Genomic DNA, 14,238 nt, shown 5'->3' on the forward strand with positions numbered 1-14,238 from the left:
TAGAATTCTTCATCACTCAAGCCTTATTGTTCTACCACTACATCTAAAACATTAAGTTCTTTAACAAGAGTTTTTTGCTTCTCATCTAACATACCAAACACTTTCATGTTCCACTTTTTCAACACTCCCTTGACAACTTTTAATTTCTCTTTTAGTACAAAAGTATCAGGTTAATGGCCTAAGCACTATCTTCTTAACATAGAGTGACCAAAAAGTATTATTTAATCTTCTTAACATAATGTTATTCTCAAATCCCTTCAAGCATTAAGTCTCAAATCCCTTCTTAACATGAAGTTCAATGCACCCTATCCTCATCCAAAACAAATGATTTTTTCTCTCTCTCGTACCCCTTTCTCAAAATAAAATATTAAATAAATAAAATGCTCAAGAAGATCCATTCCGGTAGAAATAAATGAGTTGTGGCCCCTAACAACATAAAAAATATCATATATAGAACTGCGTATATAAACTTATAGCCCAATAATTCTAGACTAGAAGACCTAGTCGTCGTATGGTTTTACTGGTAGCTTCCTACATAGAGCAACTTCAAAAAGGTCATTACTGCCGTAAAGATACCTTAATTTTTCTCAAATATAAATAAATGTCAGTCTCATTTCACAAATAAACCAAAATAAAAAACACAAATTTATATCACTTTATACAGATCACTGGGTGATTTTTTAAACTTCTTAGATTGTTTTACATAAGTCTCCTGTCACAGTATCATTCTTGCCATTTTCTTCGTGTCTACTCTTTGATACTCAAAATCTTCTCCTAATTAAGTGTTCCCTACACCATTCTTGAGCCAATCCACCACCTCTTTCATGCTAGGCCTCTTATCCGCACTACTATCGGTGCATCTAAGAGCTATGGTGGTAACGTTTTTCAATTGCTCCAAATCAAATTTCCCCTTCAACTTTGGATCAGCAATGTTGTTGAAGAGGCCTTTGTTGATATATGGTGTGACCCATTGAACAATGTCCCTTTTCACTTCTCCAGGGAATTTCTCAATTGGTTTCTTGGCACTAATAATCTCCAAAAGTAAAATTCCAAAGCTGTAAACATCACAGCTCTCAGAAACCTTCCCCCACATGGCGTATTCTGGTGCCAAATATCCTAGGGTGCCTTTAACTTTTGTGGTAAGATGGGTCACACCATCTGGTACCAGCTTTGCAAAACCAAAATCAGCAACCTTGGCTTGAAATTCAGCGTCTAGAAGAACATTGCTTGCCTTAATATCTCTGTGTATGATGTGAGGAGTTGATTCATGGTGCAGATACCTTTTCCAAAAGGAAATAGATTGACAAAGTTCAATAATTTAAAGATTAATCTTAATGATGCATGGAAAAATGGAATATTTTCAGGGAGAAAATCAAATACAATTCTTTAGATTTTTTTTGCGCTATTTTCCAATTAGAATTAGAAATTTTTAATTTGATCGAGGAACCTATATTAACCTTTAATCCAAATTCTTATCATGCAAATTGTTGACGTAAAACTCTGAATTCTTATAGGATAATAATAACAAAAAATACTTAAGGAATTATATCTTAATTTTGTCGTATTTCCAAATGGAAGCAGTTATCAGTTTTTTCTTTTTAATATTGTATTTCATTTTTTTTAATAATTAATAAAATAATAATAATAATGAATAAAAAAATCAAATAATAATTAATAAAAAGAAAAAAGTGTAAATCAAATAGAAATTTATAAAATCTATGATCCTAGAGTAGTTCCCTAGACAAAATAAAAGTAAGTTGATAAACAAGATTCAAGAATAAGATTCTCTGATGAAAGGAGAGAAATATGTTTGAGGATCCACTGGATATAAGGAGTGTGTCTCCAAATAATCCTTAAGCACAAGCTTATTGATAATAAAGAAGTCTCCCATCAACTAAAATTGAAAAGTAAAGTGTATATATAATTTGGAGTGCATTACTCCATGGACTTTTTGGACAAAGGTACAATTCTCAAGCTAATACTAAAAGACCAACTCACTCTTTTATGTTAGAAGACTTGAATTGGCCTATTCTCAAATTGTCAACTAACTAGTCACCCAACATACATGATCAATCTCAACATAACAAAAATTTTTCAGTCTAAGAAAAAGAATAAATAACACAATTATATGTGTCATGGAAATTAACATAGACCATACCACCTAATAATTTCTTCTCAAACTCAGTTTTAAGTTGCGGTTCACAAGCTATTTATATTTGTCTGTCATTTTGCTAATCGTTATGCAACTATAATTATTGCTACGACCATAATTTAAAATCAAACTACTTAAATCGTTTAATGGATATTGCATGTCATTTGATTAATTTCTTACATATATCTTGTTTTTTCATTGGGGATTTTCAACCATAACATGAAATTATTAGGCAGAAAAGATTATGGATTTTAGAGGAATATATATAGAGGGGAAGGTACACTTACGCTAAACCTTCAGCAGTTCCAATTGCTATGCTCATTCTTCTAGGCCAATCTAGCTGACATTTCTTAGCAAGTGGACCATGCAAATGGGTGAGCAAGCTATGGTTAGGCATGTAATCATACACAATCAACCTTTCATCTCCTCCTGCATAGAATCCCCTCAATCCCAACAAATTTTTATGCCTCACTCTTCCTAATACTTCCACTTCCACTGCAAACTCCATCTCTGCCTTTGCAGTCATTGTCTTCAACCGCTTCACTGCAATCTGCAAATTCCATTTATTAGACATGCAAATTTAACAAATTGTGCATGCAAAAAATAATGTAAGTACCACACACATGCTTAAACTTCATGACAAATATTTATAAATAAATTCAAATTGGGAATTATAAAAGATATTTTATATATATGAATATATAATTGCCTGAACGCCTTTACTTGTTCGACCAAAATAAACACTTCCAAATCCACCCTCTCCAATCTTATTATCTTGATCAAAGTTGTTTGTTGCACGAAGCAACTCCTTCAACGTGTACATTTCCCATGGATAGTCCCTATTGTTCTTCTTGTTGGCAACCCTAGTATAAGAGAATAAAAATTAGAAGTTAAAACACAAACACACGTATAACATAGGGAGAAAAATAAAATTAATAGCAATAAATCACGAATTTCTGGGCATGAAAATTAAGCAGATATAAGTTTGATGAAAACCATACTGTATTTTGCTTTGCCTTTCATCTTTGAGGAAACAACAGTATTGTTTCAAGTGCATAATTTCTAGGAAGAATCTGTAGAATCTTAGTTCACGTTGACAGAAGAAGAAAAAGTGAGGGGTTGAAGTAGAAAATAAAAATATAGGCTCAAATCCTGCAAGAAAGAAGCAAAAGTAAACCGGCAAATGCAAAGAAGAAACAAAAGAGGGGTTATGGTATCGAAAAGGGGCTACCTTGGAAGCTAGTCAAGGTTAATATAATGGTGGAAACGCAAGCTATGTGTATATTATATGCCTTAAATTGTGGCCTATGCTATTGTTTGCTAGCTTTCGTTAAGCTTACTTCTTCATTGGAAATGCCACACATTTTATATTACACTGATGGGATAAGCAAATAAATTCTCTTGAGAGCTTTATTTTAACAATAGACCAATTATTCTAGATTACATGTCGTTGGATAAATTGTGGACAATTAGAACTTGATTTGGATAATTTTTAATCGATGGAATGTGACGCTGCCACTGCCATCCCACTGTTGATCAATGGCTAAAAATTGACCATGGAGATGGATTCCATGTTGGGTGTAAACTAAGTAGATTTTCAATCAAGCCTTTAAAAATTTTGGTTTCTTTCGGTTGACAAGAATGTCTTAATCAAGCACTATTAGCTGTAGCCCGTCCATATTATGGAATTGAAGAAGTAACCATTAAGCGTAGAATTTTGTTTTGCTTTTCTTATTCTATTTTAAATTTTATACAAATATATATTGTGTTTATATATATATATATATATATATATATATATATATATATATATATATATATTTGTGTTATATAGAGTACTCAATAAAATTATATTGTGTCTGTATTATAATTTTGTCACCGCATATTATATAAGGTGATAATTGATATGAGAAAAAAGTGAAGTGACAAACATAAATATTGAATATTAACAAAGTGATGATGTGACGGCTTTTTTACATTGAAATATAATTTTTCACTAAAATGATGAAATAGCAAGAATTGAATATTAACTAAATCATTAAGATTCCGATCCTTAATTATGAAGAATAATATTATTTTTAATTAATTATTCCATATTCTTATGATATTTTTATAATTTTTTTATCTTTTCACATCATATCTATTATTAATTAATTAATTTTATATTTTTATCTCTTTTATTATTATACAAATAGCTGTAAGAATGTGAAATGAGAATAATATTACTCAAATATTTAATAATATTAATCAATTATGTAAAAATATAGTATAACTAAATTACATTCTAACTTCTTGAAGAGGTATTTGTCTAGTGTACATGGGAACTAGAGTGAACGAAGACTTTGTCTCAATAATTATATGTGGGGCACTTTTCAGTGCACAACATACTAACGGAAGTAATCGTATTTTTCTTTTCTAATTTTTTTTATAACCTATGCAATTAATCAGGGAGAATAATAAATAAAGATCAGAGGCAATCCAAATCAGACCTAAATCACACGGGGCCAACTTGCTAAACAACCCACATTAGTAATTCGTTAATTATGGAAACAATGGCTTTCGGCTCCAACGAAAGCCAAAGTATATATATATATATATATATATATATATATATATATATATATAAAGCCTTATAGGGTCAGGATTAAAAGTCAATTACACTTTGTCTTGTTCCAAAACATTAAAGAAGATACTCCTTATGAATAGTTTATAACTTTAGTTTGATGTTAAATTTACCTTCACAAATATAATATCCACATACCATTTTCATGAACAGGAAGTAATTATCCTTTAGTCGCTATCATTTTTGTCATTTTATTCTTCTCCATTCTTGTAACCCAAACTTGGAATATGCTTTCTTCTCCTCCATAGATACTACGCTTAATTAGCTACTTCCACCGCCAGGGCTACTCTTCATCAATCCGTGCATCTGATAGCTATAACAATCATAAATTTTAGTTGTTACAAATTGAAATTTCCCTTTCAACTTTGGATATATGCAATATGATTGAAGACATGTCACCCATTAAACGGTATTATTATCCAAATTGGTTTCTTGCCACTAAGAATCTCCAAAAACACGAGCCTAATATATGATTATATATATATATATATATATATATATATATATATATATATATATATATATATTTTGCAGGTTTCACAAGTTTAAATTAATGGTTATGTACATCCGGGTATGCAGTTGGCAAAACTAAAACCAGAGATTAGCTTCAAATTCGTGGTCTAAAAAAACAATGCTTGTTTGGGCTTACATTTCTGTGTATACGGTGGTTAACTGATATATATAGAGCGCGCAAAAACATATTAATATTTATTTATAATTTGACCACATTTTTCGATTATGACTAAAAGTCACATATATATGAGAAAATAGACATTTGGTAGCCATAAATGATGTTGAAATTGACTTGCAAGTAAGAATCTGAATATTTTTCTGCATAATGAGATATATAGAATTTAAAGGGAATCTAGGAGAGAAGGCGAAGCAATAAGACCAAATACAAATGGATGTGCAAACTATATTATAATTTAAAATTCTAGAAAGACTTTAATTCTTCTTACCAAAACCTTACTAAAAATTAATTTGTAGGAGCAATGAAACAATCTTTATTGGCTTTAGCTGCTTCTTGTAAAACAACCTCGATCTCCATCTATTGGAGCTTTTCACCAGGGAATGAAGATTATACCTTTCCCAGTTTCCCTTAATCTTCTAGTAGAATTATTATTTATAAATTAGCTAATTTAGACTATACTTAGGTCTCAAAGTCTTTTAGTTCTTTTATCCTTCTAATTAACTTTCTAATTTTCTTCTAAGGACTAGCATATATCGCAAAATAGAATCCTTAAATTAACCCCAATAAATTAATTCTTATATCTTATTAATGCTCAATCACAAATCTGTGGCATAAAATGAATTAGTTTGAAGATAGTATTCCATTTCTATTCTTCTTCAAAGAGGAAACCACATGACGTACGTCTACATTTCTATTTCATTTATTTGAAGAACTTGTATGATGGATGGTATTGAAAATATATAAATTACCATTTGTACAAAAGAGTAAAAAGTAGGAAGGGCTTTGAGAAGGCTTAGATGGTAATAAGAAAGTACGTAGCTAGATGTTATTATGAAAGCGGAGGATATTTATTTCTAGTCAAGGAAAGATAAAGAAAATAGTATTGTTTATATATCAAAGCTCTGATTATTCTATTTCTTCAAAAGAGATGGAATCAGAAAGTATATTAATTAGCAAGTATCACTGGCACATATGATTTTTATTAGCGCGTCTTTATTCTTTTAATTAAAATATAATATATGTTGATAATTTCAGTAAGAAGCTTTTGGAGAATTAAATATATATTTAGTACCGTTTTATAATCCTACTACTCATATCGTTTACAAAGAACAGAAGGCATCAACGTTGAACTTTTATCAGCATCTATAAAATAGAAAGAAAAGTGCACAATCTAACTAATATAAATTTATCGGGTTTCAATGTTGGGAAAGGCCAAGAGAAAAATTCATGATAAGAGAAATGCTAACTAAAACAAAGGGGCTGGGAAACGTTAATGGCCTCTTGCTGCTTCAACTCCAATTAAGAACAGATGCTTTATAACTCCAAAATTTATAATTTAAGACTTAGTTTTTAATTTAAACTCTTTCATCTGCTTTTATTAAAGTTGATGTGAGAAATTGCGTTATTAAATTGATTGATATGTGATTGGCTAATGCTTTTAATTTTGTTAATTAAGATGGAAATAAATAATAAGAAGGAAAGTGAAGACAACCTAGGACTGGAAATTATAAAATATGCTTTTAATTTTATTTTATATTTTTACTACTATAAATTATCCAAATTATATATATATATATATATAAACCAAAAAAACCTCTTTTTTCTTTCTTTTTTTAATTATTTTTTAAATACAGCCAATTATTTTACTGGATTTAACTCCAATATAAGTTGGATTTCAAAAGCTTGCTAGCATTTCTGTTCCTGAGATCCTATCATGAAGCTTCATTAATTTGATTGGTTATCTTTTTGTTTTTAATCCAGACTCAATTCATGTGAACTCCTAGGATTGTTTTGGTCAGTTTTGCTTTTCATATTGTCAACCAGCATTGTTGTTCTTTATAATGCACACATCTTCGACAAACTCTCGGAGGCCCAAACAAAGATTTATGTTTTTGTCCAAGCATAAAGAGAAAGGATAAGTCCATAACTCGGCTTACTTTAGGTCCAATCAGCACTGCGTTTACTTGTAAGCCAAAAAAAAAAAATAATGAAAGCACTTTTTTTCTTGGTGAATATATAATAAAAGCACTATAAACCAAAAGAAAGAAAGAAGTAGATTAAATATGATTTTAGTTTCATTCAAAAAAAAAAATATGATTTTGGTATTTGTAATTTTATTGTCTTTGTATTTTTTTTTTTTGGAGTAGTCTTTGTAGTCAAACAAGCGTACCATTGTTCACAAAATTAAATATGGAAATGTTACTCTTATAATACATCCAGGCTTCACATAACAGTTTTTATTCATCTAATACTATATTCAAGTCAGGGAGCACATTATTTTTGTACAACGATCTTACATGAACACAATCATATATTTAAAGCATATTATTTAAGATACTTATATAGTTATTAATAATGAATTAAACTAAGAGTTTCAACATGTGTATATATCTGCATATTAAAGTGCTGATGTTGCAAGAAAATTCGAGATGATCAATATAAATCCATGATTTTGTTAGTGTTACTAAAATTATTATTTGGACTATGCTTATTTTAGTATATATCCCCACCTCCCCCTAGACTTCCCCACATCATATAGTGATTGATATATATGGAACAGTTCATCTTACAATCAATGAAGATAGTAATAAAGGTGATTGAGATACTACTTTGGATCAATCCCAACCCAAGATAGGTGGAGGTTGGAAGAGCATTGTGACCTAAGACACTCTTCCATTAACATGGTAGTGGACTAGTAGGGACTAGCTACCTGCAACACTTATCTGGTTCTGATTCAGTGTTCACAATTTGTGGACCAAATTTATTTTCGCTGTGTTTTGGCCATACTAGCACATCCAAATCTGATATGGGCGAGCTTAATTAAGTACCCCCGGCCATATGATGATCAACACAATTATGTTCAGTGCAACATGGAAAAAACTATAAATGTTTTTTCAAAATAAGAATTGAATGAGGATCACATGCTAAATGAAGTTCAATCTTGGAAAAGAATTTTACTTTAATTTGGACCACATAAAAGGAAGCTCAATATCAAAGGAAGATATTGTTTGAATTAGAAAACACGTATTAGTTTGTTTATATGTGTTTGCTTTAATTAGTGAGATCTAGATGATTATCGGATCATACATTAACACTACTACTTTATGACATGAGTCCATAAATACTGAAGACGCGGTCGATAATAGTGTCTTTAAAGCAGTGCAGCGAATATTAGCTTAGCTGTCATATCTTCGCTTCGCTCATATAATGATACTGATTCAGTGGTTAGAACTAGAGTTTTGGAATTCAAAATTAATGAAATAATTGGATAATGTTGGTTTCAAATCCGCTAAATATAATTGCTTTGATACACGACCAAGTCTTTTGTCGCACAATGGTCCCATCATATATACCATATATGAACGCAATCACATATGGGAATGGTATTGAACTAAATTTTAAATTGTGAAAAATCCCAAAAGAACTGAGCAGGGCTAACGTCCAACCAAAACCCTTGAGGGAACATATTATAGAGGCACTAATAGAGGAAAGTGAATAAAGCTAGGAGCTACATCAAAGATCCTACAACTATTATTAATAAGAGCATTAGCATGGCCACATATTAAAGATCCTACAACTATACCCAACATGGTAAGATAGAACCTAGCTAAGAAATCAGTAACTTGATTAGATTCCCGTAAAACATGGTTCCACTTGATCACTACACCGTTCCTGGCCAACTAGAGAATTGGTTGGATATCATATGATCATGTTTGAAATTAACGAGAAGGGGAATGACCCAATATATTTATGGTTTAACTGATCTTATACCACCGGCTCAGCATCTGAGCCCGGTCAAGAAAAATACAGGAAAGAAGGAATGAATAAATGATCCAATGATCAGAAGAAGTTTTAACCCGTAATCCCTCAATGACAGTGATTTATTTATTTTAATCGCAGTATAGGATTTGGTTCTCCAACGGAGTTTTAAGGTATTTTTACTAGCTTTAGTCCTTTAAGTTGCGACTATAAAATTATTCCTTGATTTTAGATTTAATTACACTTTAAAACTTATTATATATTATCTCTCGCTATGGATGCATTCTGCTGCAGTTGAATTTCCACGAGTTCGACCAGCGTGTATTTTTAACTGACTCACTTATAGAATCTATGATTTAATATTGAAGTTATTAAATAATTACTTTAACAGTGATCACATTAAAAGACATAGTACTATGATTTCTGATTAATTAAAGAATATATATTTTTTCATACCAAATTTGCATAGAAATTAAAAGTCATAAATAGTTATACTCCATAACATTTATTCAATAATTATAAATCTTAATTTGTCTGTTTCAATTAAGCGTTTCTTCTGTTGCAATTTGTGAGTTGCATTGTATGAGTTTCTTAAAACCGTTTTAAGTTTCATCCTTTTTCGATAGTAGTTTACCTTACTAATTAAGGGCTATAAAGTTTACTTAATTGCTTCCGTAATTTTTAAACAATATTAGTAACACTTTAATAACATTTTGTCACTTCAACTTATGATTTTTTGGTTTACAGATATATTGTCAAAGCTTGAGATCGACATGCATGATGCATGTGCCATCAAAATTTAAATAATATGCTTAATTACTTTTGCTAGCTGCCTAATTACCTTGATTACAATTTCTCCAGTGGTTTTACGTGTATGATGGCTCTTTAATAGTTGTATTTTGTGTACATATATATGACTTGGGTGTGGTCTGTCCACTGACTCATCTATTAATCACGAGTCGGTTTACATAGCTTAATTTTAACAGCAAACTTCTCATGATGGTTATTCTCATGATACATCACTGATGTATGTATGTGTCTATTGTCATTTATACTAAAGTATTGTTGACCTTAGGGATCCTTTTTCATTGTTAATTAAACTAAATAATAATATAAATATTATATAATTTAATTAAATAGCATAAAAATAGACGCATTATTTGAATGCATGGTGTTAAAAATTCTACGTTGATTAATGATATGATTAAAATGATATATATATATATATATATATATATATATATATATATATATATATAAGTGAAAAATGACTCACTTTATAAGCTAATTTTTAAAATTAAATTAAATTTAAATATAAATTTAAAGATGATAGATCCTAATAGTTATTGTTGGACCTATCCTAAAACAAATTATCTATTGTTATAGAATCATCCATAGATACTTATGGTGATGATTTCTCATTTATATATATTATTTTTGACATATTTAATCAACCTTGGATTCCACAATTTATACGAAGAGAAACAAAAGTCTGGCCCAATGACTGCACAAAAAATGCATTAAGATGATATTAATCAGAGTCTATCCTAATAATAATTGCTGAGCATATCATGGGATCAGTTATAGAGTGGTTATCGGATGACCTGCAATACAAACTTTATGCCCATGCTCAAGATGTGTTTTATCTCCGATTTATATTACATTAGTTTGGCCATATCTACTCAAGGTGAGATCTCCAACATAAGAAACCAAAGTTTGACTAAAAGACTGCGTGGAAATGCACCAAGATTGAAACCACAAGACAGAATGAACAAACCTCTATGCATTTCCCCAATTCAATTTTTGTCATAAGTATCAGAATCAATGGTAAAAATTATTACAGAGATTGAAGAGGAAGAAACGATAATGGATGAACAACATTCTAATTCTTGATGGTTATCATGATGCGAAAGTAAGTAATGCCGCGCCATTATATATACCACAGGAAATTCAAATTTATGATGCGGCTATTGAAAAATAACTACTGTAAGAGCTAAATGCAGAAACGTACACACAAAACATTGAACAACACCATGTATTTTATCCATGACTTTGGTTTAATTTCCATTAAAAGAGATAAATGACCTCTACAAAATGGAATCATCAACTAGCTACACTTTGTACTGCACCAACAATTATGGAAGATAAATAACAAGTACACTGCTGCACAAATCACTCTTAATAGTATATATGCGATCAGAAACATCTCCAAATAATATATTTTTCCCAAGATATTATCAATTTTCAGGTTCAGGCTAAGTCTCTTGCAAACCTGCAAGTGGCTATATTCCTGTAATAGGAATATTAAGAAAAAAAAAAAAGAACGAAAATTCTTGTTTCAACCAGAAGATATTTTATAGCAGATGTTGAGTTACTTACTTGAAGATGATATTATCTCCATAAGCTTCATTTGCAATTCAGTGTAATCAGTGCCAGCCATATTCGAATGAATTGGATACTTTAAACCAGTTTATGTACAAAAGAAAAAAAAAAGTTTAATTTTTATGTATCAAGTATACGAAATTTTATACCATCAACCAATTAAAAGTTATATATAATTGGAATAACTATTATAATAATTATCATAAAAATCAATAAATTTATCATTCATATATTTCAATACCAATAGCCACTATATAATTACTGCATGCTCAATGAGAATTAAATTGACATGTACCTCTGATCGTATAGTGTGTATGAATCTGCCATCTCTTCTGATTGAAGTAGTGCTAACCACGTTAAGCCCTTCTTTAAGCAGAATGTCCAACACTCTTGACATGGGAAACAAACTTTTCCCAAAGCTGTAACTGCACATAATCTCAAGTCCTCCGGGGAAAGGATGAATAGAAACCAAGGGTGGAAGATGAATAGTACTAGAGCTTTCAATATTCTCAGGACAAATATTACTCATCAAATTAGACACCTTCACTAACTCATCCCTCTTTGCTTGCAATTGCTTCACCTTACTTTGTAGGTGGTTGATATAATTCATAGCCTCATTCACATGATCAGAGGTTGAGCGTTTTCCCTAAGGATGGTCATCAAGATAAGCAATAAAATCACCCCTATTGACTAGTGGCTTTCAAATTTCAATAACTCTTAAATTACAAGAGTTTTTAAAAAAAATAACAATGAATAATTAAAAAATAAATAAATTGTTTCAAAATGAAGAGACAAATTGTGTTGTGTCTAGGTGCTTACCTTAATATATTCTAAAGGAAGAAGCGATCTAAGGGTGGTGCAGAGATTTCCCATCTCTTGCCTTCTTTGTCTTTCAGTTTCCTTATGCATCCACTTCTTGTTTTCATCATCCATGGCAAGCTTATTATAATCTTCTTTCTCCCCAACAAGCAAGTGTTTGCCACTATTTCTCCTTGCCATTTCCCATTTGACTTGTACAAAGATCACTGCTTCAGAGGATCATATACAAGATCTGGTGATCATATATCTGGCTTATTAGTTAAAGTGGAAGAGAATAATCAGCTAGCAAATTGAAACTAGTGGACAGGATTCATCATTGTGTATGCTATCTTTTTTGGGGGTAGCAAAGATACGAAAGCAAGAAAATCAAGTGCATTTGGTTGTTAGGGTTTGAGGACTACTTTTTCATTCGCCTGATATGCTAAGATTCTGAAATCCTTCCCATATAAGATTAGAATCCATCTTACCTGCTATATCGGTGTTCCTATTTTTATTTAATTTCCTTTTCCTTAATAAACTCTGCTGGGACAGTGTTTTCTCTCTCTTTTGAATGTGAATAATCATCAACTCTTTATTATTTATTTTCATTATTTAGTACTTAATGTAAAAATTTTGGTAGGTAGATAACGTAAAATTTAACTTCGAAAGAGAAGGTATACGTAAAACTCGACAAAAAAAAATGTAGTTGATAATGATACAGAAGAAGTTTTAAATCAGATTAATACTTAATTTGATAAAAAAAATTTCCTAAAAAACTTTTTATAAAGAATTTTAAATCAATTTTATTTATATTAATATAAAACTTTTAACTCTTTCACTTTTTTGAATTAATATAATATTAAGAATCAAATTATTACTTGCTCTGATTAATTGAAGTGACTGAGACTTTTGTCTTTTTTTACTTTACAGACAATGATGTGACTGACTTTATTGTAAGGATTAAATTGAATCCTTAGGATTCACGGTTAACATCGAGAATCTTTTTAACATATTTTCTATCACACAAAAAAAAAATGTTAGTAAATAATTTTAAATTTATCTAATATATTATTTTTAAAATCTAAGATTGATTAATATTATTAATTAGTATTTATGATAAATCGTTAACTAACGCACACCCGTTATACATGCACGCATGGTTGCACTTGTTAAAAATGAAAATAGGTCATGTTTAAGTATGATATAACTTACTGTATAATTGGTTTGTTAGCATGTTATATGCATTTTCTTAAGTCTTTGAACTCTATGTAAGTGTAACCTAATATTTTTAAAATACTTATTTCATATTAAGACTTGAAATAGACTAATAAGTCTATTATAGAAAAGCCAAATAGATTCTAATTAATCTTACAGTAACAGATCTATTACTAAACATACCAATATGTCTATGGGTTAACAAGCTTATCAAATTTGGGATAGTTAAAACCACCAAAACATATTGCATTTTATAAATTAAAACTAACTAAGTCATATTTTAGTTGTTAAAATAATTATATAACACATTAATATTTTCACTAAAACTATATTAGCATTTTCTATAAATTGAGCAACCTACAAGCTTGGTAGATTTTTCTAAAAGCTTACAAGCTAACCTACTTATACCAGAAAGAAACATTTTAAAAAGTGTGTGCATGACATTTTTGCTAAATAAACTAGGGTAGGCCATACCTTAAGTAGAATAAGCATTATACCTTTAATGAACAACCTAACAACTTAATTATATTTGAAGCCCTAGCTCATACAAGCATGATTGTGTATAAAGGAATTGAATCCAATGTAATGATTCGTATCTTATGTGTGTGTACGTATAAA

At 30.1% G+C, this 14,238-nt stretch overlaps 2 protein-coding genes across 5 annotated transcripts; both read right to left on the reverse strand.

Annotated features, from left to right (window-relative positions):
• Positions 1-427: 427 nt before the first annotated feature.
• LOC114390209 (PTI1-like tyrosine-protein kinase At3g15890) lies at positions 428-3,703 on the reverse strand. 3 transcript variants are annotated; one of them, XM_028350914.1, is made up of 5 exons: positions 3,384-3,703; positions 3,154-3,225; positions 2,862-3,015; positions 2,440-2,702; positions 428-1,280 (listed from the first exon to the last, which is right to left on the reverse strand). In XM_028350914.1, the coding sequence occupies exons 2-5, from the start codon at positions 3,207-3,209 to the stop codon at positions 779-781; spliced, it is 975 nt and encodes a 324-aa protein (XP_028206715.1). In that variant the 5' UTR covers positions 3,210-3,225; positions 3,384-3,703; the 3' UTR covers positions 428-778. The 3 variants fall into 3 exon arrangements, with proteins under 3 accessions (XP_028206715.1, XP_028206714.1, XP_028206713.1); XM_028350913.1 differs by having other exon boundaries at positions 3,154-3,234; XM_028350912.1 differs by having other exon boundaries at positions 3,154-3,304; positions 3,384-3,702.
• A 1,082-nt stretch (positions 3,704-4,785) lies between these two features.
• LOC114390355 (transcription factor bHLH36-like) lies at positions 4,786-12,863 on the reverse strand. Of its 2 annotated transcripts, none has more exons than XM_028351074.1 (4): positions 12,427-12,863; positions 11,903-12,253; positions 11,605-11,683; positions 4,786-5,088 (listed from the first exon to the last, which is right to left on the reverse strand). In XM_028351074.1, the coding sequence occupies exons 1-4, from the start codon at positions 12,604-12,606 to the stop codon at positions 5,069-5,071; spliced, it is 630 nt and encodes a 209-aa protein (XP_028206875.1). In that variant the 5' UTR covers positions 12,607-12,863; the 3' UTR covers positions 4,786-5,068. The 2 variants fall into 2 exon arrangements, with proteins under 2 accessions (XP_028206875.1, XP_028206876.1); XM_028351075.1 differs by lacking the exon at positions 4,786-5,088 and adding an exon at positions 11,247-11,515.
• Positions 12,864-14,238: the final 1,375 nt, after the last annotated feature.

The sequence above is a fragment of the Glycine soja genome, chromosome 16, assembly GCF_004193775.1.
Source record: "Glycine soja cultivar W05 chromosome 16, ASM419377v2, whole genome shotgun sequence".
Classification (NCBI taxonomy): Eukaryota; Viridiplantae; Streptophyta; class Magnoliopsida; order Fabales; family Fabaceae; genus Glycine; species Glycine soja.

What these genes read in the sequence shown, in the direction of transcription:
- LOC114390209 (XM_028350914.1), bottom strand. Translation starts at nt 3,209, where the DNA reads ATGCACTTGAAACAATACTGTTGTTTCCTCAAAGATGAAAGGCAAAGC. An exon ending in GAACAAGTAAAGGCGTTCAG is followed by an intron (nt 2,703 to 2,861) that starts GCAATTATATAT and finishes TGGAATTTGCAG; the next exon opens with ATTGCAGTGAAGCGGTTGAA. An exon ending in GGAACTGCTGAAGGTTTAGC is followed by an intron (nt 1,281 to 2,439) that starts GTAAGTGTACCT and finishes CTTTTGGAAAAG; the next exon opens with GTATCTGCACCATGAATCAA.
- LOC114390355 (XM_028351074.1), bottom strand. Translation starts at nt 12,606, where the DNA reads ATGGCAAGGAGAAATAGTGGCAAACACTTGCTTGTTGGGGAGAAAGAA. An exon ending in TTCCTTTAGAATATATTAAG is followed by an intron (nt 12,254 to 12,426) that starts GTAAGCACCTAG and finishes GACCATCCTTAG; the next exon opens with GGAAAACGCTCAACCTCTGA. An exon ending in GGAGATAATATCATCTTCAA is followed by an intron (nt 5,089 to 11,604) that starts GTAAGTAACTCA and finishes TGATTGTTATAG; the next exon opens with CTATCAGATGCACGGATTGA.